Source organism: Daldinia vernicosa, assembly GCF_022497035.1.
Source record: "Daldinia vernicosa strain CBS 139.73 unplaced genomic scaffold F5Y00scaffold_42, whole genome shotgun sequence".
NCBI lineage: Eukaryota > Fungi > Ascomycota > Sordariomycetes > Xylariales > Hypoxylaceae > Daldinia > Daldinia vernicosa.
In genome coordinates, this window is record NW_025953958.1 from 66703 (window position 1) to 93111 (window position 26409).

A 26409-nucleotide genomic window follows, 5' to 3' on the forward strand; every position below is an offset into this window, starting at 1 on the left:
GTCACTGTTTAGGTTAGCAATAAAATAATAAAAGGTTTAGGTTAATATATGTATATAAAAAATAGTAAGCACTATACGCCCAAAACACACCGTTGTGCTACAAAAGAACTTGCTCATAGACGCCATAGTATTGCCACTTATATAATATGATCGACAATTTAACTAGCTCTACTTTAAGTTAGGAGAGCAAACATAGGTGCCCTATGTCGTACAATAACGGTGCGGCTGGTGACGCGTACGTTAGGGTACTGACCGCTGATAGTATGCCTGGCTCCTTTGACTTATTGTGGATAATGAGGCCCGGAGACTAATTGCCGGAATAGCAATAAATAATATTCGTTATTAAAAGCGTAGCTAAGATATTGGAAGGATCGCGAATGTCTCTAGGTATAGTTGAACTCTGATACAACTACGTCTGATCACTGGCGAATTTGCCGAAATAAGGGATGCGCTGCGGATATATTTCAGACGGCAGGATTTTGATGTGTTGTGGGGTACCTGAAATCTAATAGGATGGTAATGCGTATCTAAGAGATAAAGGACCGCACCGCGGAGTCGGTAGGCGCTTCGGGTGAAGCGGATAGATCGACGACCGGACCGGTACCTTAACGGGGAATAGAATGGTCTCGTCGTATTATAATTATCTGGTGTAACTTAACCCTCGTGGTCAGCCCTGACAGGACGAACTTAATAGTAGCATCAGGGACACAGCAGGAGAAAAAAAAAACATTAAAAAGCGATCCAACGAGATCAGCCGACGCATCATATACTAGTTGCATAGTCATGAGCGAATCCTCAAGCTCGCGTGACGCCCATCGCGGAGCTATCTCTTTCGGATAGAGGGCTACCGATATATCAATACCTAAAGAGTCAGGGAAAACTGCAATACCCCAAGGGCATATAAATTAAAACCGTTTACTCCGGCATATTCCCATCCAGAGGTCCAGAGCGTCGATGGTACCGTAGTAAAAAATATGCTGGTTGCTTTCTAAAGATAATTCCACCGGACGACGAGGAGCTGTACCACGTCGTACACGGGTATGTGGGTTGTACTTCTTTCTGTGCGTGAAGTGAGATCAATGAAGGATTGATCATCGGCATGGGTTATCCTAGCATCGACTTTCACATGGCGCTAGTCTTCTAAACGTCGATCGAGCCCTGCAAGGAGGCGACGCCCACCGCCCAAGTGCCTAACACTATGGCCGTACAGATGTAAACGGCCTTCGGCCGCTGGGCCGTCGACGTGTTGTCATTATGCGTTTGTCGGCTTGGCCTGGGATGGAGGTTGGCTGTGGTGGATGCATATGCTTTGCAGATTCAAGCACCCGGGACTCTGGAAACAGACTTGGCAATGAAACTTGCAAGTTCAAGGTCGTATATTTCACCACCAAACAATGACAAACGTCAATGCGGGCCAAGCTTATCGAGGGGTGTACATAGGCTTGGCTCTGGGAACTGTTGCGCACGAAAGGAGCTTGGCATGTGTGTAATGTCACGAGAAGTTGATTGGGGATGGTGTGCTTGGGTATGATAACCTGGGTTTGTCTAGAGGTGATTTAATTATTTATGAGGTAGATAAAAAGCTTAAAAGTCAAGTGACGCTGACTGCAGTTCGATACCTCTTACCTCTTAACTTACATCTTATTACCTACGACGTCACCGGTAGTAACCCGCACTAGACATGACATGATAGCGGCAAGTAAAGCACGAAATGTTTAAGATGTACCTACTGCTTTCAGATCGGTACCTTACTTCAATGTTGCTTCCATGCTTTATGTACCTCACTCGTAGCTTCCATTCAACGTTCTACAACGGTCTAGCTAGAAAAGTCCCCCAGATGTTTAGGTAGTTAGCCATAATTCGTAAGGCATTCAGGAGGGAGCCAACAGCCCTTGAGGGCCAGAACCCCACTATAAACCATGCCGAAAGCGCCCCTCTAGCTCCTAATCGGCTCCCAATCGAGTCCCCTTGGCCCCTGTAAAATTCTAAACCCCTCGGCTCTCATGGCTTCATCCTACTGGATTAAGATGGACCCGGGTTCTTGTGACCCTCGCTATTGGCCTCGTTGGTCTTGCGCCTGAAGCGTGATTGCCCGAATCAACGTCGAGGCCATTCATATCATGTCCATTCATTCCTTCCTTTTCTAGTACTCAGAACGGGAAAAACAAAGGAAGGAGGAGCGTTGAGGATAAAGTTGGGCCAACATTGGAGGAATTTATTTTACTACTAGTAGAAAACATCTGAAATTTGTACTTTGGCAATAATTTTTTAAGCCTTACCTTAGCTTGAAGCTTGACCCACGTCTACGTTCAACACACACAAACCTCAACTCAAGTCTCCTTCTGCCGCGATCGCAACCGAGACTTTGTCTTGTTTGGATAAGGAGGAAAGGTAACTAATCTAGTACCTGATTGTGTGCGGTCTTGGATTACACGTGGACGGCGACAGTTCTTCGGTCCGGCAAGATTTCCTCTTTGTCGATCGCGATACGCACCCCCCAAATCTTGCCCGTCATTCCCAGACGTCCTCTCAGCAGTGTTCATCGCCGACCAGCAGCCTCTCTTCGGAACCCCTTGAACAAATCATCTCTTGGTCCTGCACAAAGCCGCCGGCAGCTAACTCGATTGTCCGCGAACTACATGCCCATTGCGTAACCCGAGGACCCAATGGGAGCCTCTCACATACACCAGTCCCGATAGCATCTCAAGTAGGACGCAGTCATGGAAAGCAATGGCAGCCACGCCAAGGACAAGAGGCCCGACAGCGACGCCAAATCTAAGGACGACACCCCTACGACCTCAACCACCACCACACCCCCTGATAATACCAATAAGAGCCCCAAGAAGAGGCGCAAGGTAAACCATGGTATGCCGTACCATTCTTCTAAATATTCCAATATTACCCCTAACTCACCTCGATGCTGTCTTCGTCGTATCTGTCTGTACCGTGGGCTAATTTTGGTCGCGCGTTCCTACAGCTTGTGTATACTGCCGTCGATCTGTAAGTCCTCATTTAGCAAGTTTGTCAGACGCTCTAATTCATTGGTTCCACGTCTGCGTATCTACGCATGTAGAAATGCTGGCGCCCCCTACCCCCCTTGTTTATACGGATGGGTTATTTTTTTCCCAACTGCAACCGCCTAGGTTGCTGATGTCACGGGCGATGCGCCCGAATCTTTTCTAGTATTTGTGCGTGCGTATCTGTGCGCGTGCGCGCGTTCGTGCGTGTTGTTGGGCTTCACAAAGTACTTGGCTAATACTAATATTTCCGGGCTTATAGCATATGACTTGCGATCTCGTATGTAAGATCTGTTCCTACTTTTCTGTGCCTATGGCTTGGGGGCGTTGTCCAGGTTTGCATGAGCCAAGATTAACCGGGGCCTTACCCCTATTGAACAGGAGAGACCATGCACGAGATGTATCAAGCGAAATATTGGCCATCTTTGCCACGATGAGCCCCGGGATCCGGATTCAAAGAAGCTCAAAGGCACCCCCGGTGCGGCTGGACACGAAGAGTCGGAGATCCAGCCCGAGCTACCGCAGAATTCAATAGATCAGAGCGCCGCTGCTATGGCACCACCGTCATTCGACGGAACTGGAGCAGCTCAAAGAACTAAGCAAGGTTTTGGTGCAGCTGCACTAGGTCAGGCAAACCCCCTACAGCTTGTGTCACCGAATCCGGTCTCCAGTATGCAGGCCAATGGCTCTGGCAGCAATATGAACCAATGTAGGTTTTGTAAAACCCTTGTGAACGTCGTGCTGGCTAGGGGAAAAAAAGCTGAATTAATCTCGTAGTCGGTGGGTTCTCTGATGCCTGGCTATCCGCCCAAAATCAATTCTACGATATGCATCACTACCACCCTCAATATACGCTTGCCCCAGAAGTCTCCCACGAGTTTAATCTTCTCAATGATTTTCTGAACACTAGTCTCCTCGATGACGCGGGGAACCTGCCAGACGACCAGAATCTGCTGTTCAGGAATAATCAGTCGCAACCTAACCAGTCCGAAATGGCGAGCTTCGTGGCTGGCAACAATAGCAACATTTTATCTACGAATTCGATACAGGCAGGCTCCATGCCTCCGCCAAGCACGGAACAGGCCGTCTCCAGCGCCATATCAGCAGACAAGACGCGTGAATTCTATCTCCAAGCGGCGGACCCATCAGGCAACGACACGCCAGAGGCGCGCATGCATAGTGTGATGAAGGCCAAATACAATGCGGGCCTTCTGAAGCCGTTCAATTACATCAAAGGCTACGCTCGTTTGTCGTCGTACATGGATAGCCATATTGCTCCCGCGTCGAAGCAGAAGATTCTACGACAGCTAGATCGCTTTCGACCCAAGTTCCGAGAGAAGGTGCAGGGACTTACGGACATCGAGCTCGTCTACGTAGAGATGTGGTTCGAAAAGACCTTGCTAGAATATGACCGAGTCTTCGCAGCTATGGCGGTTCCGGCTTGCTGCTGGAGACGGACCGGGGAGATCTTCAGAGGCAACAAGGAGATGGCTGAACTTATTCATGTTCCGGTAGATAAGCTACGAGATGTATGCATTGTTCTAATAACGACCGAGAAGTCTGCTAATCAACTCTACGCATAGGGTAAAATTTCGTTGCACGAAATATTGACGGAAGAGTCGCTCGTACGGTACTGGGAAGAGTTTGGCACCATCGCGTTCGACGCGGCGCACGACACGCTTCTAACGGCGTGTGCTTTGAAGACCCCAGATGACCGATCGAACGATCCGATCATTAACTGCTGTTTTTCCTTTATGATCCGTAGGGACGATCACAAGATGTGAGTAGCGAATCTCGACCTAGGGAAAGCAATTTAGGTGTAAGAAAACCGCTAACCACTATTTCCACTTATACAGACCCAGCCTCATCGTTGGCAATTTCCTTCCACATGACCCTTCGCATTCTTAGAAGCATATCATATCTCTATAGGATACTGGTCGGCATTTGAATAACTTCTATTTGGGCATCAAAGCAGGTATTATTTTCGCATTAACTACCTCTTATACGTTATATCAATAGCATATTGATGGGTAATCTACAAACGTTGTTGGGTATTTCGAGATATGATAGATGCATTCTTATCCAAGAGTTTCAGGGGCCATGTCATGTCTAGTAGCGGTACTAAGTAGCGGTACTATCTTGGAGGTGCATTGTTTCGGGGTACTGAGAGGGAGAGTCGGAAATAACGATGGTATCCTACTAGGTTTGGAAGGTGCTATTGGATCTTTTCTGCTACGACTTCCCCTGATTGGAAAGTAAAGTACAACACTACCTTTTCGTACCTACCTCCTAACTATAGACTTTTTGGAGCAAAGACAAATAGAATTCCACCAAGTAGTTTTTACTTTTTCCCACTTCTATCGATCTACTCAAGACCTCACGTTGTTTCGATGGTGATACCCCTTTAGAAGACCCCCCCAGCAAGCTATCGAGATCCAAAACTCTTTCGAGTTGGCATTTTCTTGCCGCTAACCGATCTAACCGCCGCTTACGCACTGATCCGAATGTAGTCAACCTCGCCGTCTTAACCAACCTCCAAGAGAGTTCAGTAGGTAGTATCTATACTGCAACAAACAAAGCCACATTGCAGCACATCTCAATATATTGGTCGGCCTCTCTATATCGGACCTTCGGGTTCCCGGTGTGTCAGCATGGACACCTCCGCGAATTCCTCGCATTCTGCCCGAGATAAGCGTATCAAGTCTATCATATGTCCGTATTCTCCGTGCCGTTTAGAGACGTATACTGACTCCCTAAGCCTTTTGCCATGATCTCCAGAAGCAGTTGCCTAGCAAGAATGACGAAAGAGCGCTAAATGCTCAAATTGACGAGTTGGAGAATCAGATCAATGCTATCAAGGCTTATTCTCTTAAATCTCCCGGCTCGCATCGTCATGCACAGCTAGACAGCGCCGGCACCGATCTTTGGAACTGGTGTGTTCAAATTAAACGCGAAGACGGTAGTGAAGTATCGCCAGCGAGAAAGAGGCTCCTGACTTTCTGCCGGGTATTCTCGTTCCTGATCCTGGCGCTGGCGCAATGGGGTGACCATAACACACCGGGTGATCTCCTCCGCTTGGAAAAATTGGCAATCAAAACCGGCAGATCTTGTATTGGTATATTGCATCTTGGTCCCACCACAGTTGCAGTGCTGCATAATTTACTGACGCTGGCGTAGTGGACGGCGAGCTCAAGTTTGCACTCATAGTTCTGCAGAAAGCCGCGGAATATAACGGGTTGTTACAGAATCTGCAGGCGAAGCTGCCGGATGAGGAGTCTGACGCCTGCAGGAAGCTAGAGGCAGAGTATTTTGCACTTCGTATAGTTCTGGTAAGCGGCATATTACCATCTGCCCCTCGTTCAGCTGCTGACAACCCTGGAAGGCCTGGAAAGAAGACCGCCTCGACGTAGCGGATCATCTATACGAAAAGGTACAAGACTTCAAGCATACTACAAACCCAGCATCGGTAGAGAATTTTGCCGACTCATTTTTTGAGATTGGGAAGGACTTAACAGCAAAGAAGAACTTCTCGCTGGCAGTAAAGTGGTTAGAACGGGCTTACGAATTCATCAACAGCCAAGACCTCGAGCAGCTACCAAGAGAGGTTATCGAGTTGAGGCTAGCAGTGTCCCAGGCGCTCATTCGCGCATACTTAAATTTAAATACGACTGAGGGCTTCGAAAAGGCTGAAAATCATGTCTGTTACGTTGAATCCGAGCTCGGCGACAAGCTTGTTGTCCTTCTACTTAGACTAGAACTCCTGCTCAGCTCACCAGCCGAAGTATTCGACAGCAATGCATATGCCGGTATCCTTCGGCGGATGATCAGGAGCCCTGAAATCTCAGAATCAAGTTTCAATCTTATGATACACCATATACGTAAGCTAGACGACAAGAGCCCGAGCCTGGCCTCTTCCGTTCTCGGCGAATTTATAACATTGAGAGTATTGGACACCCAAGAGGACACCTGGGTTGAACGGGCCATCGTGCTTTGCACGCAGATGGCAACAACACATCGGGACACTCACGAAACAATACAGGAACTCGGAACCATATTTGATAATGTCGAGGCCAAACTAGAAAAGCCATTGTCAGCTGCTGTTGTTCTCGCAATACAAATAGTCAGCCAGCCACCCAACCTATCTTTAACCCTTTTAGTCGTGCGCTAATTATTAATAGCTCATATGGAAAAGGGTTGATGCCTCATTCAATCAAGGAGAGCTGGATATTACAGAGAAATGGTGTCACGTAGCCTTGCATCCAGCTCTTCGTAATTCGGGTCCGGCGAATACAGCAAAGATTACTAGGTAGGCTCTACCTACCTAGGTGATAATATGTTCTGTCTGACGAAAACAGGAAATTAATGTGCTGCGCCCTTCAAAGAAACAACTTGGATAACGCCGCAGAGATCTTCCAATCTATGGGTGAATCAACCAAACGTGAACCAATTACGTTATACCTCGCATACAAATTAGCGTTAAGGTGCGGAGATCGGGAAATGGCCTCTGAGTGTTTAAGACACATTAGCGAAGCCTCAACAAAAGAACCCCAGTACCTGTACGCATGCTGCATAGACGCGCAGGAAGCGGAAGACAAAACGTGCGCGATCGAGGCGTTGAAGCATTTGATACAGAAGTCCGAATATAGCTCTTCGGATGCTGTTCATCTGCCAGCGCTGCTTCGGGTTGTCATACGTCTCGAGACATCAATTATGAAAGAAAAAGACCACAAGGATGCTGACTATAGTTTGTTAATAGATGACATCTGCCAAGTCTTCGAAGGGGGTGAGTTTCTCACATGGATCTGCCGGGTTATACTAAATTGCCTAGTCGTACCAGCCATACAGCGAGACCCGCGGAATAGTAACGGCGATAAGATATTCACGGTAGAAGAATTAGATTGGTTTGGTAAAAACGCCTATAACCTGGCTGTCAAAAACATCAATATTTGGCAGCCGAGGCAAAGTATTCGCATATTTCAATGCTGCCTTTCGATCATCTCCCAATATCCTCAGGACATACCAATTCAAGCAGCTGAGGATCTGTCACTACGCGCAATGTTCTGTCATTTTCTAATGGCAACAGTACACATCGCTCTAGCCCGATCTGAAGACAACATCGAAACGCAGCTCCAAGACTATCTATCGATGCGCAATCACGTTAAGAAGTTTGACGAAGAACTGGAGGCTCGGCTAAACGGTCTGGATGAAGTGTCCAAGAACGACCTACGGATGAAGCTTTCAACCCTTCTCGTCTTCGATTTTGAAGGGGCTATCTGTCTTAAGTCATAGGACGACTTGTCAGAGATCTTATTAAAAGCTAAAACTTGCCGTAGTCTATCCACATTTCAAGCGATGGCAGATTGTATCCTCCGAGCCCAGTCTGTCCCTGGACAAGGTACGAATTTGCTGCGGCGGAGGCATTGCTTTTTCTAACGGATGCTAGCACTATATTCTACGCTGCGCAAGATTATAAACCAAATATTTATGCTCGAAAATTTCGATAAAGAGAAGCTCGCGAAATATCTGCGGTGTTTACTCAAGGCTACTCTCGCTTCGGAACCGGAATACCCGCTGAATATTATGGAGGACATTTGTGGGCTTGTGAAGCAATGCGCAGGCGTACGTCCTCCTTCCAGCCACGGTGTTACAGAAAGGTAAGCGATTTTACTAAACACGGCTATAGAGCGAAAAACCCATTCCGTATGTCGAGGTTGAGTGGTTCACGACGACAGCATTCAACCACGGTGTCGACCTATACGGGATCAATGAAGATGAGCTCAGTAAGCAATGGATCGCGCACGCGCTCACATTAGCACATTACCATGAAGATGGTGGCGACCTAGAGCGGGAGCTTCAGAAAAGGCAAATCAACCTCAAATGGGATTCGTAATGCTTCATAATATTCGTTACCAGACCCTGCAGCTAACGAGCTACGGCTACCAGCTACGGCCATAGCTACCCGTACCTAATTCCCACGATGGAGAGAACCAAGGAGCCGATGTAGAGATTCATTAGTTATTCCTTGAACGCAAATACGTTCATAGCATTAGGCGTGCTAGCTTCAACAGTTGATAGAATCTGGTTGAGGTAACTTATCGAAATGTAAGTTTCAAAAAATAATAACCGGCAAATATCTAGGTTTGTCAACTTCATACATACTGGAATTGTATGCAGTGATGATTCAAGTTTTTACCTGGCTATAGATGTTTATAAACTTTTAATATGTGTAATGATAACGATATTTCTCTATAGAAATGTGGCGTAAATCAATGGTTCAAATATAATCGATACTTGCCGATCGCTCTGCATAATGTTGCGATTGTTCTCAATATAACCACTTTTCTCTTTTCTTTTTCTTCTAGGCCCGTACAAGTACACACATTTAAAAGTATTACATGGCGATGGTTAAAGGAACGTAGTCATGACGTCTTCGGTACGATTGACCTCAGGCCATGGCTTAAGATTATTTCGCATCACTAATGACGGGCGAAATGCCTGCCGCATATACTCTTGAACATCATTAGCATCGAGCTTACCGTCTAGATTCTCAGGAAATCAGTCTAGCACAGCTAAAATGGTGAAGGACAAGCAGACTGTTATCGAGTAAGTCTCTTATCTTTGCCGGGACCTTCACGGTACTGATAATGGATGTCACTGCTAGGGAGTTCAACGACCTCGTCAACATGTCGGCCTCGGATCTCGAGACCTGGCTCAAGGAGGGGTCATCAGAGTCGGCGGGCTGGGGCAAGGATGATGGTTCGGGGGAGACGATCGGACACGAGAGGTAATGTTTCTCTCTCATACTCTTTTGCTGCCACCACGGCGTCCTGTCTTCGTTCCCTTCTCGCGTTCGACCCGCCTCATGCAGACGTAGGTATAGGTAAAACTACCTGGGGAAATCATAATTACGGTACCTAGGTAGCTGACTGAAAAAACGAAGTGGGCGCAAGATCATGGAGATCCTGAGGAAGAACCCGAATAAGGAAAGACCCGCAGGAATACGAACAGGACGACATGGACCACATGCGTCGCGTCGTTCGCGTATTGTAAGCGGCATCTCGCGCAGGAGGACAGGGCGAAGAGGGACCCGGAGAGTAAGAGCGTGAGGAGCTTGAAGAATTGGGGGTACGATGCTACGAGGGAATAAATAGGAAGGGAGGAAGGAATAAATAATAAGAAGAAATAAAATAGGAAGAAAAGAGAATAAGTAAAAAATAAATTGGTCTCCGGTACGGGGAATCGAACCCCGAGCTCCTCGGTGAAAACGAGGTATGTTAGCCGTTACACTATACCGGACTTTGCGTTTCGTCGTGAGTTATGGACGGGTGCGTGATGGTAGCCCTATGTCTTAATTGTTTTTATATTAGCGGCGGTTTGTGAGCGGGGTTTATTTGGTTGGGAGTGGATCTGCACTTAATTGGTTTGGTGTTGGTGTTGGTGTTGTTTGCTGCGTGTGAAGAGGCGGGAATTTTAGACGGGAGGTGGCTGAGATGTTTTTTTGATATTGTTGTTATTGTTGATTCGGTTCGATTCTACCTTTCGACTTGTGTGGAATCTCATTGTTGGTTTGACTTAGAGGGTATTGCACGTATGTATTGTACGTAGTTCTATATAATAACTACGACCCCCTATTCAAGGTACCTCGAGATAATCCAACAGCTTCTTCAACGTAGGCTTTTGTTTAGCTCGTAAAGTCCAGCTATCGCCTAAGATCCTCTCCTCTCTATATCGACCTCCTTTCCCACACCCACACCCAAACCCCCTACCACCTACCCCTTAACCATCCTCCGAATCACCTCCTCCACCCCCTCCGGCTTCGCCCCCACGCGCCCCAACAGCTCCTCCAGCATCCCATCATCAACCTCGCACTCCCCCTCCTCCAACGCCTCGTACGTACTAACCCACCACCTAACCGCCGCCTCGTCCATCCCCCGCTCCTCCACATAATACCTCACATGCTCCTCCCTCCCCACAACCCTCACCCTCACATCCCTTCCCCTAGCCGCGCCCACCAGCCCCGCCACCTCCGCGATACTCTTCGCCGTCCGAGCCCGCGTCGACAGGTAAAACAAGCGGTTCTTAAACTCCCCTTCCCCTTCCCCCTCCGGCGCCGCGAGCACCACCGCGTTCGCAACGCCTAGGTCCCCGATCGCCGTCCAGCTTATCTTCCCGTCCCCCGCGAGCGGCACCTCGCGCCGCTCGTCGTCCCCGTCCCCCGCGAAGTACCCCAGGTACAGCGGCCAGGACTCGGCGTACAGCCCCTCCCTGATAACCGTCGCGTTGTCGAGCCTGCCCTCGTCGCGCAGCCGCGCGAGGTACGCCTCCGTGCGGAGGTGCGCGCGCATAACGCCCGCTTTACTCTTATTCGTCGCGGATTTGCTCTGCGGGTCGTACGCGAACGCCAGGCTGGAGTAATACACGTCCTTCACACCAGCGCGCACGGCGGCATCGATAGCGACTCTATGGTGGCGTTCGCGCCCCTGGCCATCCGGTACCTCCTCCCACTTCTTCTTCTCCTCCCCCTCCTTTCCTCCACCTTGCACAACAAGCCTATCGAAATCCAGCTGTATATGCGGCGTCGACACCAAGAAGAACCTATCCACGCCTTGTAGCGCGCGCTCGAAGGACGCGGGGTCCTCGAAGCTCGCGTGGCGGACCTGCAGGCCGGGGGCTGTGGCGGCTAGGGTGGTGAATGTGGACGAGCCGGGGTGGGAGGATGTTAGTGCGACGATGGAGGATGCGGGGACGAGGTTGTGCGCGAGCAGCGCGGAGAGCGTTGCGCCGCCTAGTTTGCCTGAGGCGCCTGCTATTGCTATCGTGGGCATTATGATGTATAATGTATAATGTATTATATAGTATTCGTTGATTTATTGATTGATTTATTTTGTCAATTTGTAAATATGTGAGTACCTGCAGAGATATAATATATTTAATGTATTCGTAGCATTTATAATCTATATATAGTGGAGGCATAGGTATTTAACGTAATGATATCGAAACGTCATGGAAGCTAATCGAGATCAGTCTATATTTATAATCGGTAGTTTCATTTCGGCTTTAATGCCAAGGTGGGTCGTGTAGAACTATCTTAACAATTCGAGCACTAATATATACCTATATAGTATAACTAGTATTGACTAGTTAACTACGAAGAAATACTTTTGTCGATTATAAGTTTTTGCTTATTATCTTATTATCACGCGGGAAAATAATATAATATAAAAGGGGTCAGTCAGAAATTATATAAATCAAGAAGACTCCAATCTAATTCATTGATTTACTGCCCGTGCCAACTATGCAACATAAAGCTCAATACTTGGCCTAAATAATAAGAACGCAAGCTAACAACGCTACGTATGTTCATCTCATCATGCTCGTCTGGAGACCTACAATCTCGAATACCTCCACACCCCTAAATAGCAACGAAGAAACTCTTCTCTCCTTCCTTCGGTATCACTCTAGCCCGCTCCATTATAGGATCGACACACGAAAGCCTGATCCTCTCGGGAGTAGCTGGGCTCTCGAGCCTTAACAATCCGTCGTCTTCGCCTCCTTGGGCAAACAGCTTAGCCTTCACCCCGTAGTCCGCACGTGCTGCCTTGAGCGCGTCACGGATCGCAAAGAATACCGCGCTGCCCATGAATAAGGGCGGTTCGCCAACACCCCTGCTACGCTGGATGGTGCGTAGGTTCTCCCATGTTACGCCCTTGAGCAAACTGACGTTGAAGACCTGGGGTATGTCGCGGAATCCTGGGATCTTATATGCGCCCGGCCCCTTTGTAAATAAGTTACCCGCCATCGGACCGTTGCGCAGCCATAGACTCTCCTCCATGGTGAACAGGCCTAGTCCTTGTGTGAATGCGCCCTCGATTTGACCGTAATCGATTGACGGGTTGATCGACCGCCCTACATCCATCTTGATATCGGCCCGCAAGCACGTCCAGGTACCGGTTAGACAGTCAACTTCAACCTCTGCCGCTATAACGCCTTGAGTAAAGTAGAAGAACATCTTTCCAGTATTCTCGCCCCACGTGTACCCAATTTCTGGTGTCCTATAATATCCATTGGCGCTCAGGTTCACACGGTCAAAATAGGCTGCGTGGGCAAGCTCCTTCATAGTAGCTTGAGGCCCCAACTTCTTCCTATACGGCGCAAGCCGTTCATTGATCTGTTCACAGGCATTCCAGACGGCATAACCATTCAGATCGGACGACGCCGAGGCGGCCGTAGGGGACGTGTTTGCCACCGTCATAGTAGACGTCTCCGAAATGTGTACGTCCTCTTTCGGTACCTGGAGCGCCTGCGCTGCGATCGTGATTATCTTAGTATGCAACCCCTGGCCCATCTCTGTACCGCCATGCGCGACTAGGACCGATCCGTCGTGATAGATATGCACCAAGGCCCCGGCCTGGTTCAACCAAAGAGCAGTAAAGGAGATGCCAAATTTCGTGGGAATTAGCGCCAACCCCCGTTTACGCCACTTATGTTCTGCGTTGAATACCTCGACGGCCTTGCGGCGGGCGGCGTAGTCCGATTCCTCCTGGACCTGCTTATACATTAGAGGTACGTGCCAGTCTTGAAGGGGCTGGTTAAAGTGAGTCTCCTCGTTGGCTTTGTAAAAGTTGATTTCCCGGAACCTCTCAACTGGTATACCGAGACGGTCGGCAACTTCAGACATGTAGCACTCGGCGAAGAATAAGCCTTGGGGACCACCAAAGCCGCGGAAGGCCGTGTTAGACATGGTGTTGGTCTTGCATAGCCGCCCGCGAACGTGAACGTTTGGGAATTTGTAGCAGCCGTCGCTATGGCTTAGAGAGCGTTCGCACACGGCGGGACTCAAGTCGAACGACCAGCCAGCATTAGCGAAGACGTCCATGTCGAGAGCTTGGAGTTTGCCGTCTTTATTCACACCCACTTTCCACTTAGCGAGAAAAGGGTGCCGCTGGCCAGATAATACCATATCCTCATCTCGGTTGAGCATACATCTGACAGGCCGCTTAGCCTTTTGCGCAGCCAATGCGCAAATGGTGCTAAGATGGACACATCTGGTTTCCTTCCCGCCGAAGCCGCCACCAAGGCGCTTGACGCGAGCTACCACTTTATTTGACTGTACACCAAGGATCTTAGATGCGTACGCTTGGCTGGGTGGAAGTTAGCTTATTGAACCACTAGTGGAAAACGTCGTAAGGAAACATACCTTTCGGTGGGATTTTGACTGCTGGTCCAAATTTCCATCTCACCATCTTCGGGTTTGGGTATAGCCAAGCACGCATTTGTTTCCAGGTAGAAGTGTTCTTGACCTCCCATTCGCGCGACACCTGTAAAGGTATAATCGCAATGTTTAAAGGCCTCTTCCGTGTCTCCCTTCTTGATATATCTAAAGTATTTGTGAAAACTCTCCTTTTCGATTGCCTCTTCAATAGTGAAAATGGCGGGGAGATCTTCGTACTCGATCTTCACGGCCCTGACTCCCTGTGCTGCCCTTGCCTGCGAGGTAGCTAATACGACGGCAATTGGCTGGCCGGCAGTGAAAACCTCATCTTCGACGAAGAACAAGTCGTCAAAATTAGGCGCACCCCATTTGTTGTGCTCAGGATTGTGTAAGTCGCTTTTATCAACGATATCTACTACACCTGGGATATCCAATGCAGCAGTATAATCAATTGATTTGATCTTTGCGTGCGCCCTCGTAGACAACACTAGGCATGCGTGTAGTTCGTTCTTGAGCGGCGGGATATCGTCTGTATATTGCGCTTCCCCTGTAGTCTGCTTCAGAGCCGCTACGTGGCTATCAGCTTTTCCTAAGGGCCCTTTAATGTATTCGGAAGTTGCCTCATGGTCTTTCCAACCAGATGATAACGCTCTTTCGAGCTCCTCAACGGCTTGACTATCACCATGTTCACATTCCGTATTGATACCCGACAGCACGTCGTGATAGAATCGGTAAAAGAAGCCTAGGGCCAGCGACTTCCGATACGAAGCCATGCCTCCGGGAACACTAAATACGAGATCAAAATCGGACTCGAGTGCATTCATAGTACCTTCTAGCGTATCGGGATGGGCGAATAATTTGCCCCTGAGATAGTCGTTGGCTTTCTTTGCTGCGACAGTAGAAGGAGCCATGCCGCCATAAACCAGATTACAATGTTCAACGACACCTTTTTGGTCTAGTCTGACATGTAATGCTCCCGTAACAATAGCAATATCATCATCCTTGCGTTTTGCCTGCTTGTAGGCTCTGAAATATTCTCCCTTCTCGCGAGTTACGGGGATGCGGATAGATGCAAGAATTGCGTCTTGTTCTAAGGCTGTTCTGCGATAACCCTTGAAAAATGATGCCATAGGTAGTTCGGTCTCTTTATTCAGAGATCTAGCGACCAGAACGCAGTCTGCTGCCATGAATACGGGATTTAAATCAGAAATGGGCGAGGCTGTAACTAAATTCCCAGCAGGGGTACCGACATTTCTGATTTGCCGTCCAGCAAAGTACTTGAGTTGCTTGTACATAGCTTGGAATACTTGGCCCTTTGCTTCTCCGTAATGCTTAACGGCTTCTTGGCAGATATTCTCAAGGTCAGTGAGCACGACGTTCCCGCCGATTTCGAGGTGGTCATCCTTGAAAGAATACTGCCGCAGCTCGGGGATATCTCCGACGAATACCGAAACCGGATATTGTAGAGCCTTAAACTTGATCTCGATTTGCGTTTCCGTACTCCCACCGATGATCTTCGCGTTGGGGTAGACGCTCTTTATTTCCAACAACTGTTCTAGCGTAACGGGTCGATACCACTTCTTCCGTTTATTTCCAAAGGACAGAGGCTTAAATACATGTTTCTTCAGCGATGGCGGAAAGATGAGTTCGGTGTCCGGCTTGTATTCGATAAATCCTGGCGGTGTGAATTTCTTGATGGGCTGTCCATCGCTGAGATCTTTACTCTTACAGCACCCTCCATTCGCACCTTTGGAACCGTCACCATTTTCCATACAACAACCTGAGCCGCCATTCGCAATGCTTTTACCACACGCACTTCCGGCGCTAAAGGTCTGAGCGGCGTCTAAGATGGGGCGATAACCGGTACATCGGCAGAGGTTACCGTCGAAAGCTTCTTCGATGTCATGCTCTGTAGGGCTCTCGTTATTTCTCAACAGAGCGTACAAACTCATAACAATTCCCGGAGTGCAAAATCCGCATTGGCTTCCGTTGCCCTTGGCAATACGTTCTTGTGCTGGATGGGGTTGCTTAACGTTTCCTATGCCTTCAATTGTGATAACGTGCTTGCCGTCTACACTTGCGAGTGGTGCCAAGCAGGCGTTAACACTAGCATGATATATCCGCTTGGTTGTCGGGTTATACTGGCTCACTACGACTGTACAGGCGCCGCACCCGCCTTCACCGCAACCCCTACGCTCCAGCTATCAGCATGTTTAATCTGACAGAGTCGAGCGCAGTCCGGACTTACAGTTTTGTTCCAGTTAACCCTATTCCTCTTAAGTACTCAAGCAGCGTAACTTCCGGGTCGATCTCGTCGAGAACCACACGGGTACCATTAAGGAAGAAACGAATGGTATCATCGTACACCGCGGTTAGTCCGGGTTCCCCACCTGGCAGCGCCTGGTCTCTTTCGGGGGAGATGGCAATTGGAGCCATGATGTCAAAACTCCCCCCTTAATTCCGTACCTAACTTTAACAAATGGTACCGCCAAGTTGGTATTTCACATAGGTATCTGGGGCAATGATGGGTATAGCTACACGTCGACTCAGCTATTAACAGTTGGGTTGCCGAGACCAGGAAAGAGAAATGCTAAGTCTTAAAGCTTTCGAGTTGAATTACTGAGACAATGGTGAGAAAAGCAAACGATGGCTTAAGCTGTGTCGTAAACGAGTAGAACAAGTGCTGCACTTCTACACCTTAGTTGGGTGGCAATCCACGTTTACCATGACTTAAAGTCTGAGACTTCATTCGCCGGTACCCAATCTAGAGGTTCGGTGAACCAATAATGACAACGGAAAACTGATAGCTGAGCCGCCATTTGATACGTATGACATGGAGAGGCGAATCAGAGGAAAGTCATATCGAATCAGATTCTAGAAATACTAGTATGGGGGGTGTTGTTACTCTACCCCTTGGCTGTTATGTAGATATGATGAAGAAGTCACAATAGACTGAGATATGCAAGTTAAGAGTACAAACCCACCCCGCGGTTTCGAGGGGACTAACTAAAGCCGGTCAGCTGCGGGGTACTACATAGCTTATCGCTGTTAGCCTTATCTGAGGATCCAGCTATGTATAGGAAAAAGTTGGTACCCACAACCTCGGCTGACTCCGACTTCCGCGATCTTTTCTTTCTAGCTTCACTCTCGAGATGTTCGAGGAACAAACCAGCTTAGTACGTCATCATTATATATCCCCTTAACTCCAATCCTTATGTATCAATACTGAAAATAGTGGAGGTGTAGTTGAATGCCAGTCAAGGGGATAACTAGCTTCCACCTCACAAGGGATACTCCGCAAACTACACAGTAAAGGGTCTGGACCTGACTAGACAGAAACCAAGAGAGCTCCAAACAGTTGCCGATCCTCTAATGTTGATCACGCTTTGTCAAAATTTCCTTTTCTTGACTGATTCTATAATCAGAGAGTTTTAGCTATTTTCATCAATTAATACGGTATAGATCAACATGACGAAAACAACACATAGCATACCTTTCTCGGGGGTAATTGAATATAAAGATCAAATTTGAATCATTACCTCGGATCACTGCTGTTCTTTTTGTGCTGCCGTCGCATTACTATTACCGAGTAGGTATACCGCAAGCCGTCGCTAACTCGAGCCCAGAAGAGCCCCAGCAACGTCGAGGTCATCTTAGAGAGCTTTTGGGACTTTTCCCGGACCTTTACCCTTATATGGAAGAGTGAAGCAGCCCTAAAACACCGGCAATTCATTCAAACATTATTAACCCCTCATCCTACCTTACCGCATACCGGTAGTATATATGGCAAAAATAGCCCATGCGGATAGATGGCAGTCTATCTGCTCTGCCCACGTGGCTAAAGTAGAGATACTTTATCCTCTCCTTACGACTCTGTATTATTGTATGATGCGCTCTGTTCGTCGCATGTGGTGATCAGGTTATTTGTTCGACATCCGGAACACGCATCGGACGGTTTTGTTGGAAACTTGGCAGGGACTATAGTATAGGATCTTGTATACCTAGCTACCGCTGCCGTTATAAGTCAAGATGCCTTCTCTCGAGACAAACGGCTCGAACGGGCAATCTGCATTCCAATTCTACAACATCATCGACGGAAAGCTCCGCACCTCCAAGGATCATCACCAGGTCATCGATCCCCGCACAGAAGAGCCTCTCTGGGATGCTCCTATCGCATCGACAAAGGACCTGGACGACGCCGTCGAGGCGGCCAACCGGGCTTTCAAGACGTGGAAGAAGAGCACCGTGGCCGAGCGCCAGAAGGCCGTTCACGACGTAGCCAACGTCATCCTCGACAACTTGGATATCCTAACTGAGGTTCAAATGAAGGAAACTGGCAAGTCCAGGCTCATGTCGAAATTCGATGTTGAGAGGGCAGCATGGCATTTTGAGTATTACAGTATGTACCCAGCGCCTCCCCCCCCCTTATCGTGCGTTAACTTACACGCCCACCAAGAAAGCGTGACTCTCGAAGACGAGCTCCAATACGAAGACGACACAATCCGGATCATAGCAACCCACGCGCCCATCGGCGTGCTCGGCGCCATCTCCCCATGGAACTTCCCCCTGATCCTATCGACAGTCAAGATCGTCTCCGCGCTCGCCACCGGCAACTGCTGCATCATCAAGCCCTCCCCCTTCACGCCGTACTCGCTGCTCAAGTTCTGCGAGCTAGCCCAGCCGGTCCTCCCGCCAGGCGTCTTCCAAGCCGTCAACGGCGGCGCCGACCTCGGCGAGCAGATGACGCTGCACCCGGGCATCCACCACATCAGCTTCACGGGCACCATCGCCGTCGGCCAGCGCATCCTGCGCAACTGCGCCGGCACCCTGAAGAAGGTGATCCTCGAGCTCGCGGGCAACAACGCGTGCATCGTGTGCGACGACGTCGACCTCGACAAGGTCGTTCCCCAGGTTACCACCGGCGCTCTGTTCCACGCCGGCCAGGTGTGCGTCGCGTCGAAGCGCATCTACGTCCACGAGTCCCTGTACGACCGTTTCCTCGAGAAGCTCGTCGAGGAGTCCAAAAAATTCGCCGTCGACGACGAGGAGTCCGTCGCTTTCGGCCCGCTGTCCAACCGCGCTAATTACGAGCGCGCGGTGGGAATTATCGAGGACTGCAAGAAGAACGGGTATAAGATCGTCGCGGGCGGCGAGGTCCGGCCGACGGAGAAGGGGTTCTGGCTGCCCCCGACTATTGTCGCGAAGCCACCTGAGGACTCGCTAATCGTTAGGGAAGAGCAATTCGGTAAGCTACCTATAAGATTTTACCAATGAATTCCCCCAATGCCCTTTTCTATCGTTATCCTCCACGGCTATGGAGAAAAAAAAAAGATAAAAAAAAAAGAGTTTAAAACAAAACCCCCTCCAACTAACCTTCCCTCCCTAGCCCCCATCGTCCCCGTACTGTCCTGGTCCTCAGAAGACGACGTAATCGCCCGCGCGAACCTCGACAACGCCGGCCTAGGCGCATCGGTATACACGCCCGACCTCGACCGCGCGCAGCGCATCGCGCGCCAGCTCGAGTCGGGAACCGTGTGGATCAACCAGTTCGAGCGGCCGCACCACGCCGGATTCTTCGCCGGCTGGAAGCTTAGCGGTTTCGGCGGCGAGCTCGGGAAGCAGGGTCTGCTGCATTATTGCCACACGCAGAGCTTGCAGATCGCCAAGTAGGCTGGCTAGGCGGTTCGTAGAGGGAAGTAAGCAAGTCATTTTTATTGGGGAGGGGAGTGAACAATGGGGGGAGAATGGAGGGAGAAATGAGAGGAATAAGGCAGGCCCCTTTGTTATGGATAGAGCGAGCTAGACTTTTTGTAAATATTTGTGGTATACATAGGTAGTATACTATGCTACATAGAGGATTATATATACACGCACCTATATATAAATCATTCACGATTACAGTATATTAGTACCATGTTCTCACAGTTGTTGCTGTATACTTCGTACGCGGAAGATGAGCGTGACTCAGTAACCAGTCGATCAAGTATTATAAACGCAGGTTCACTCAGCCAGCACCTAAACACCACCCATAGCTATAGCTATAGCTATACCTTAACTTTAACGTATCTTGATAAATCTATCGCCTTGCAAATCTATCTCATCTCCCCGTACACTCTACCTTCTACCCATCTAGCCCTCTATATACTTCTTCAACCCCCTAAGCCGCTCCTTCGCCGTCTCTAAGATATGATCCTCCTTGCACACGGCAAAACGGATATAATCCTCCGCAATATGCGCGTTAGAATCGGTGTAAAACTCCGTAGGCGGAATAGCAGCCACACCAACCTCCTGGATCAGGAACCAGGAGAGCTTGAAGTCGCGTGGTCGGCTCGCTACGTGTGGCGGGAACGGGTAGTTCTCCGGCAGCTTGACCTTCTGCATGTTCACCATCACGAAGTACCCGCCCTCGGGGTCTGTGTACGGCAGGCCTAGCTCGTCCCATACTTCGTTGAATAGCTTCATCTTATTCTTCATGTCCCGAACCGTCTCTTCCCAGAATCCTTCGGCTTCAGCTTGTTCGAAGCCTGGAGTGGGTTAATGCCTATGTCACGTGTTTAAATATAGGGGGGGTGGGTTGGACGTACCGACTGCGCAGGCTTCTTGTAATGGCGAAACGGACGAGTAGCAGATCCGCGTGTGGGCTGCAGAGACGTAGCGGATTAGGTGCTCAGGACCCATGAGCCAGCCTATGTCTTGTCAGTGATAGATTTTGAGCGGAAGTTGTATATCTAACGTACCTACTCGCCATCCAGTGGCATAGAAGTTTTTACCAGCCGAGCCGACGGTCAGTGTTAACTTCTCGATCTCGGGCGAGAGTGTTGCAATTCGTGTGAAGGGTGTATAGTAAAGACGGTCGTACACCTCATCGGAAAGGATAATAATCTCATTCTTGACGCAGATGTCTCCTATTCTCTGAAGTTCCCCCTTTGAGAAGACCTTGCCAACAGGGTTATCTGGGGTACTTGTTAGTCACCTATTTCATCGCTGCTAGGCTTAAAGTATGAGATACTAACGAGGCGTATTAATGACAATCATTTTCGTCTTGGGCGTAATAGCCTTCTCAAGCTCGTAAAAGTCGACGATCCACTCAGCAGACGACGAAGTGCGCGTTGCTCCATCTCCTGGCGGGTGCAGAGGGACATAGACAATCTTTCCACCGGGCATCTCAATGTTGCTGATGTATCTAGACCATAGTTGGCAAACTGACTGCCTTGATATTTGGGAAATGACTCACTGGTCAAAGAACGGCTCAAAAATAATGACCTCATCGCCAGGTTCAATGAAAGCCATAAATGCACTCAGCATGCCTTCGTTCGCTCCGGTGGTAATAGTAACTTCGGTTTCCGGGTTGAGCTTCCGTCCCCAGAAGGGTTCGTAGGCGTCTGCGATAGCCTTCTTTAGTCGCGGCCTACCTTTCGTAGGACTGTACTGGTTGCAGTCCACTCGATCCAAAGCCGACTTGGCAGCATTGATAATGAAGGGCGGCGGGTTGTAGCCGAAGAAGCCCTGTCCCATGTTCACGATGGGCTGCTTTGGAGAGGCTGCCGCCGCCTCGTTGACGATAGACCAGACATCTTGTCTTTGGCCTGCAACTCGAGCAGCAGGCTTAAGCTTAGGTGGGAGTTGTGCTGACATAGTTGTTGAATGAAACCCCCGGTTTCTGGTAGCGAATCCCTGATGCGCGCTGCTGATGTAGGGTATGTAGAGTGTCTTTGGGTAGAATAGTCTGGGACGAGACCTCAGGCGGGAGAAGCAATGCATGTAGGCAAACGTGCGCCGTATATCAAATATCTCACGTGCACATTAAGTCCCCAATCCCCTACTTCTCTGTTCCAATTCGTCAATTAATATTAAAAGTAACTTTTCCAGTGTTTTTTTATGACATCTCTTCCCTTACAGAAGGTTCATAACGGACTGTTCCGTAATCGGCGCCCTGTCATTGGAACTGCCTACGATACTCCAAATTCGCTTAAGCAGCTACAACTAAAACGTCACGTCATTTCTTGCACCAAGCACTCAAAACACTAGCGCCCATAGGGGGTAACACAACAGCCCGAGTTTTACCCACGTTCAACTCCCACGCCTCGCACCTTATCGTTTTTTAAGTTTTACTTTCTTATCACGGTTAAAAACAAGACTGACTCTTTAAGGAAAAGGTTTTGATACAATCAACCTCGTAAAACTCGGGCATGGAACTACCTTAACCTCTTAGTTCTCCATCTTTCCTTTGTTTCGTTCAATAGCCTCAATAGTTCGCCCTTCTCTTTTTCTAAACTAGGCTGCTGCGAACAAACATATTCGATGCTATTTTCAACTGTACCATACACCCATCCTACCATAAATTTCGTTGGATACTTCCGTCCTACCTTTCTTACCGTTGGATCAGCCCCGTACTTGAGGAAAATCTTGGTTGAAGCGATCCACGCCTCACCATCCCAAGTCTCTAAATAGTCCCCACAGCGTATGAGATGCATTTCCCAAGCAGTGTATATATTTAACGAGCCTATGGAAGGCATGCTCTTAGGGTTCAAGCAATTTGGGTTAACACCTTTTTCGAATATCATTTCAAAAATGGCTGGTTGGGTTTCGAGATTATTCAGACATCTCGATTGCCGTTTGCTTTGGAGACAGCAGTATCGAGATAATTGTGATAGGAGAGATTCTAGTTTGCGTTTGGAAGTTTCCTCCTTGATTTTGGCTGCCACATATGGAAGTAGTCCAAACAAGGATGCAAGTTGCAAAAAACTCACTAGTCTGTCGAACCCGCCATGATCGCTATCTTCTCGAATTGATCAGGACTCAATGTCATATAAAGAAATTGGGTCCAATCGTATCCTAAACCCCTTTCACGGTTTATGGGTCTACTCCCGCTGTCTTCTGCGTCTTCAAGAAGCTTCATATAAGAGCAGCGGATACTATCTGTGAGACTATATACTTTGAATGATTGTGTTCTAGCGCATTCGAATATAGAGTCGAGTAGATTCTTAGTAATCTCAGAAATATGGCTGTCGTCCGTATCAGAGGAGCGTAATCCAGGACGTAAGCCAGGATGAAAACGGCCGTTAAACACAGCTTCCGGGCAGTGTTCCAGACGTTGGATAAGCCCACTCATCAGAGCTAGGACGGCGTCAGGTATAGCATACTCAACCGAGTTCGGGAAGATTTTATCCTGCGCATATTCTCGGGACAGAAATTGCTTTACCGTCTGGTGCATGAATTGCACGTCCGCTATCCCTTCCAAAAGACCAGCGCATCGTCCCTTCAAGCGTTTCTGTAACCTGACACAGTCTGGCTGTAATTCTTCCCAAGTTTTGTTCAGAAATTCATCCCGGCTATGGCCTTGGGAATGCCAACGTTCTGCCAGGAATAAAGTTATGATGTCGAGTTTCCCGCTATGCAATATTTCGGGCCATCTTGAAACCAAATCGAATAGTCTTTTCGATTCTGGTAGATATTCTCGCTTGATATTTTCCATCATGCTCATATAAAGACCATTCTTGCCCCCAAGCCCATGGGGCAAGGTATCTACAGTCTCCCAGAGCTCATCCTCATAGCCACCATCGTTAAATCTGTCAATGAGGATTTCAATAACTAGGCGAACCCAAATAAATACCCCACGTGCCCTTTTTGTGATCTCGAACGCGAATCTCGGTATATCTGGAAGGTCTGGTATCTTATTGGTTAAAAAGTCCCGGCAATATTGAGAGATAGAGTTGGCTGTGTGCTCATGAACCCTTATTCTAGGGAAGCCTCTGAATTCTTGTTCGAACACGTTCAGCTCCCTGCTAGAAAAGCACACCTTCACGTTCTTGATGGTTTGGAGACTATGAATGAACTCGGCGATCTCTTTATGACCGTTAGTTATCCACTTGTTCCGGCCCCACGATTCATCCTGATCGTTATCTTCGTAAATTAGATCAAGTTCTTGTTCGGTGTAATCGTCTTTTCTGTCTATCATACGGTATTCGTCTAGACCGTCCAGAAACAGGCAGATCCTGGAGTCTTGAAGATGGTTTAACATGGAAATGAATGTTATTCTAAGATTGTTCCAACCGAGAAAATCTCCTGGCAATGGGCGTTCTCTAGGTCCAAAGAGATCCAGATGGGAGAAAACTTCCGGAATAAGTTCCCGTCGGCTTTTCAGTAATTGGTACAGGAGAGTTCGAAGCATCCCTTCCCTGGAGCTTTGGTCCGCGTCGCCGAGCTCAAAAAAGAAGTGTCGCATTAGGATCAAGTTTTTGTCTTTGGCCCATTGGGAGTTTTGGAGCGCCGCTTTGGTTCGTTTGTCATGATATGCGTACTTCATCAGAGTAGATTTCCCACACCCAGCTTTGCCACTGATCCAATGGAAAGTCTCGTCATTTTGAAGCCAAGATAAGAATTTGCATGGGTTGGCGGATGTTTTGTTTTCTTCCGGTTCGCCATCAAGAATCCAGGAACAAGTGTCTTTATACGAATCCTCCATGTCATCTTCTCGCTTATTGATTGTAGGGAATCGTAACTCTTCCAGTATGGCTACTGCATATTAGACAAAATCGACATTATATAAGGGGTACGGATAGACATGCCATCTTTCTGAGATTCAAGTATTTTATTACCTTGTGAAAGTCAGCTTTCGCATCATCATATATGAATAAAGAGAAAACCACTGTAATTCCACATCGCAGTCATATTTATATAACCGGTGTAAAAAATGCCGACTAAAATCATACTAGGTATACATAGATTCTGCGGAAACACGACAAAATACGAGTATCTCCCAAAGAACTAACTAGTTCCACCTAAAGAGATAGCAGACATACCTTGCTCAGACCTGAGTTTTCCAAAGTCACGGACGTCCTTAATATGACTAAGCACTCTTTTATAGCCCTCGTCTCTCGATGAGAACTTTACCATATCCATATGGTTTGCGTGGATTGCAGTGCTGATTACGCGTTGCCCTTGATAAGAGGCAGAGTCTTTTGAGACGATCTAATCCATTAACCAAGAGTTTAGTAAATGAGGCGCGGGTACTTGCGAGGGTAAATCATACCATGCCAATTGCGGTTGGGAGTTCTTCCCTAATGCAAACAATATGCATATCTTTTGAAACTGATACGAAGAGATCCTGTTGTTTCTCAAGAGTATCCTGGTTGGGCTTTAAAACCCTGAGAAGCTCCTTATTTGGTTGTCGAAACGACAAGTCCGCAACGCGCACCGCAATTTGGCCATAGGACGCCTTATCACTACCTCGATGTGGTGTTCCCATGAAAATCACACCTGCGGTTTTGGCGGAAATTTCGCTGAGGTTAGGGTGTCTCCCATGGCTTCGGTAAATATCAGAGACATTTAGAGCCTCTTTAACAACGATACCCCCAAGGCTATGGCAGATAAATACGATGGGCCTGGTCTGATTGTCTATGGTGAGTCTCATGTGATAATATTCCGACGGTTACAAGAAAGGAAGGGCATACCACGTCTCGCCTTAAGTCGGCCAAGTCAGCTAATAACGTATTGGCATGGCCAAATAGACTCTCCTTGCTTGCATAGGAGAATGCTTTGGCAATATCTGCATCATAGCCCCATGTGATCACACGGGCATTCTTTAGATCATCCTGAAGCAGATCTCGTGGCCAGAAGATACCATCTTTGGACCATGTCTTTAACCGGGATCCATGGAGCCCATGGACGAAGACGAGATCAATTCCGCTGTCAGGTGCTTCGCAATCGCCAGGAAATGGCAATGGCAGCGCCCCAATATTATCATCAAGTTGTAGATCCAACCGTTCTTTAGTGTTCAAATGTTCACTAACGTTGCCTCCGTCCGCGACCTGAGCTTGCTCCTTTTTCTTTCCTTTTCCATTGTTCCCGCGGGAGAAAGACTTAAACATAATGACAAAATGTAAAAACAGATACTAGGGAATGACCGGTGATTATAGTACCGGATACCAAGTATTGCTATGAATACTAGCTTTATGTGTGCCTAGTTATAAAGGTTCTTGTTAGGTCGAAAGGGCAATGATATACTTTAACTACAATAATCTCATGTTAGGTAGGCGCCCCATTGACCAAACATGAGATCTACATAATTTTACACCTTCATATCGCTTACGAGGCATTTCCATAGTTGTGACTAAATGCTACAGATAAACGAATCCAGCTTGGTTGGAGTAGGGGGTTTCGGGTGGCGTTTTAAGCGCA

At 48.2% G+C, this 26409-nt stretch overlaps 8 protein-coding genes and 1 non-coding gene across 9 annotated transcripts; 4 read left to right on the forward strand and 5 right to left on the reverse strand.

Moving 5' to 3' along the window:
- Positions 1-2069: 2069 nt before the first annotated feature.
- Positions 2070-5348, forward strand: F5Y00DRAFT_243481 (uncharacterized protein). The gene is made up of 7 exons (XM_048008678.1): positions 2070-2865; positions 2978-3000; positions 3280-3297; positions 3399-3726; positions 3795-4546; positions 4601-4797; positions 4874-5348. The coding sequence occupies exons 1-7, from the start codon at positions 2721-2723 to the stop codon at positions 4923-4925; spliced, it is 1515 nt and encodes a 504-aa protein (XP_047862496.1). The 5' UTR covers positions 2070-2720; the 3' UTR covers positions 4926-5348.
- Positions 5349-5668: 320 nt separating this feature from the next.
- Positions 5669-8907, forward strand: F5Y00DRAFT_264379 (SPO22-domain-containing protein; the record flags this gene model as incomplete). Its single annotated transcript, XM_048011646.1, has 10 exons — positions 5669-5729; positions 5776-6132; positions 6195-6346; positions 6400-7137; positions 7196-7323; positions 7373-7800; positions 7846-8299; positions 8351-8412; positions 8461-8636; positions 8701-8907. 10 exons carry the CDS (start codon positions 5669-5671, stop codon positions 8905-8907), a joined length of 2763 nt encoding a protein of 920 aa, XP_047862497.1.
- Positions 8908-9591: 684 nt separating this feature from the next.
- F5Y00DRAFT_264380 (uncharacterized protein) lies at positions 9592-9805 on the forward strand (the record flags this gene model as incomplete). The annotated part of the gene is made up of 2 exons (XM_048011647.1): positions 9592-9620; positions 9679-9805. The coding sequence occupies 2 exons, from the start codon at positions 9592-9594 to the stop codon at positions 9803-9805; spliced, it is 156 nt and encodes a 51-aa protein (XP_047862498.1).
- Positions 9806-10157: 352 nt separating this feature from the next.
- F5Y00DRAFT_271876 (NAD(P)-binding protein) lies at positions 10158-11993 on the reverse strand. Its single transcript, XM_048012872.1, has one exon. It carries the CDS (start codon positions 11840-11842, stop codon positions 10787-10789), a length of 1056 nt encoding a protein of 351 aa, XP_047862499.1. The 5' UTR covers positions 11843-11993; the 3' UTR covers positions 10158-10786.
- F5Y00DRAFT_t122 lies at positions 10242-10313 on the reverse strand. Its single transcript has one exon. It is a non-coding gene; the product is annotated as a tRNA-Glu (tRNA).
- A 212-nt stretch (positions 11994-12205) lies between the features above and the next one.
- Positions 12206-17158, reverse strand: F5Y00DRAFT_243491 (xanthine dehydrogenase). Its single transcript, XM_048008679.1, has 3 exons — positions 16478-17158; positions 14215-16419; positions 12206-14158 (listed from the first exon to the last, which is right to left on the reverse strand). The coding sequence occupies exons 1-3, from the start codon at positions 16663-16665 to the stop codon at positions 12430-12432; spliced, it is 4122 nt and encodes a 1373-aa protein (XP_047862500.1). The 5' UTR covers positions 16666-17158; the 3' UTR covers positions 12206-12429.
- Positions 17159-18110: 952 nt separating this feature from the next.
- Positions 18111-20029, forward strand: F5Y00DRAFT_140556 (aldehyde dehydrogenase). The gene is made up of 2 exons (XM_048004361.1): positions 18111-19474; positions 19616-20029. The coding sequence occupies exons 1-2, from the start codon at positions 18259-18261 to the stop codon at positions 19897-19899; spliced, it is 1500 nt and encodes a 499-aa protein (XP_047862501.1). The 5' UTR covers positions 18111-18258; the 3' UTR covers positions 19900-20029.
- Positions 20030-20102: 73 nt separating this feature from the next.
- On the reverse strand, positions 20103-22198 carry F5Y00DRAFT_243495 (PLP-dependent transferase). Its single transcript, XM_048008680.1, has 5 exons — positions 21464-22198; positions 21243-21412; positions 20967-21182; positions 20814-20915; positions 20103-20753 (listed from the first exon to the last, which is right to left on the reverse strand). Exons 1-5 carry the CDS (start codon positions 21988-21990, stop codon positions 20359-20361), a joined length of 1410 nt encoding a protein of 469 aa, XP_047862502.1. The 5' UTR covers positions 21991-22198; the 3' UTR covers positions 20103-20358.
- A 168-nt stretch (positions 22199-22366) lies between these two features.
- Positions 22367-26333, reverse strand: F5Y00DRAFT_271878 (uncharacterized protein; the record flags this gene model as incomplete). Its single annotated transcript, XM_048012873.1, has 5 exons — positions 22367-24744; positions 25032-25200; positions 25262-25618; positions 25683-26062; positions 26321-26333. 5 exons carry the CDS (start codon positions 26331-26333, stop codon positions 22979-22981), a joined length of 2685 nt encoding a protein of 894 aa, XP_047862503.1. The 3' UTR covers positions 22367-22978.
- Between the last annotated feature and the right edge of the window lie 76 nt (positions 26334-26409).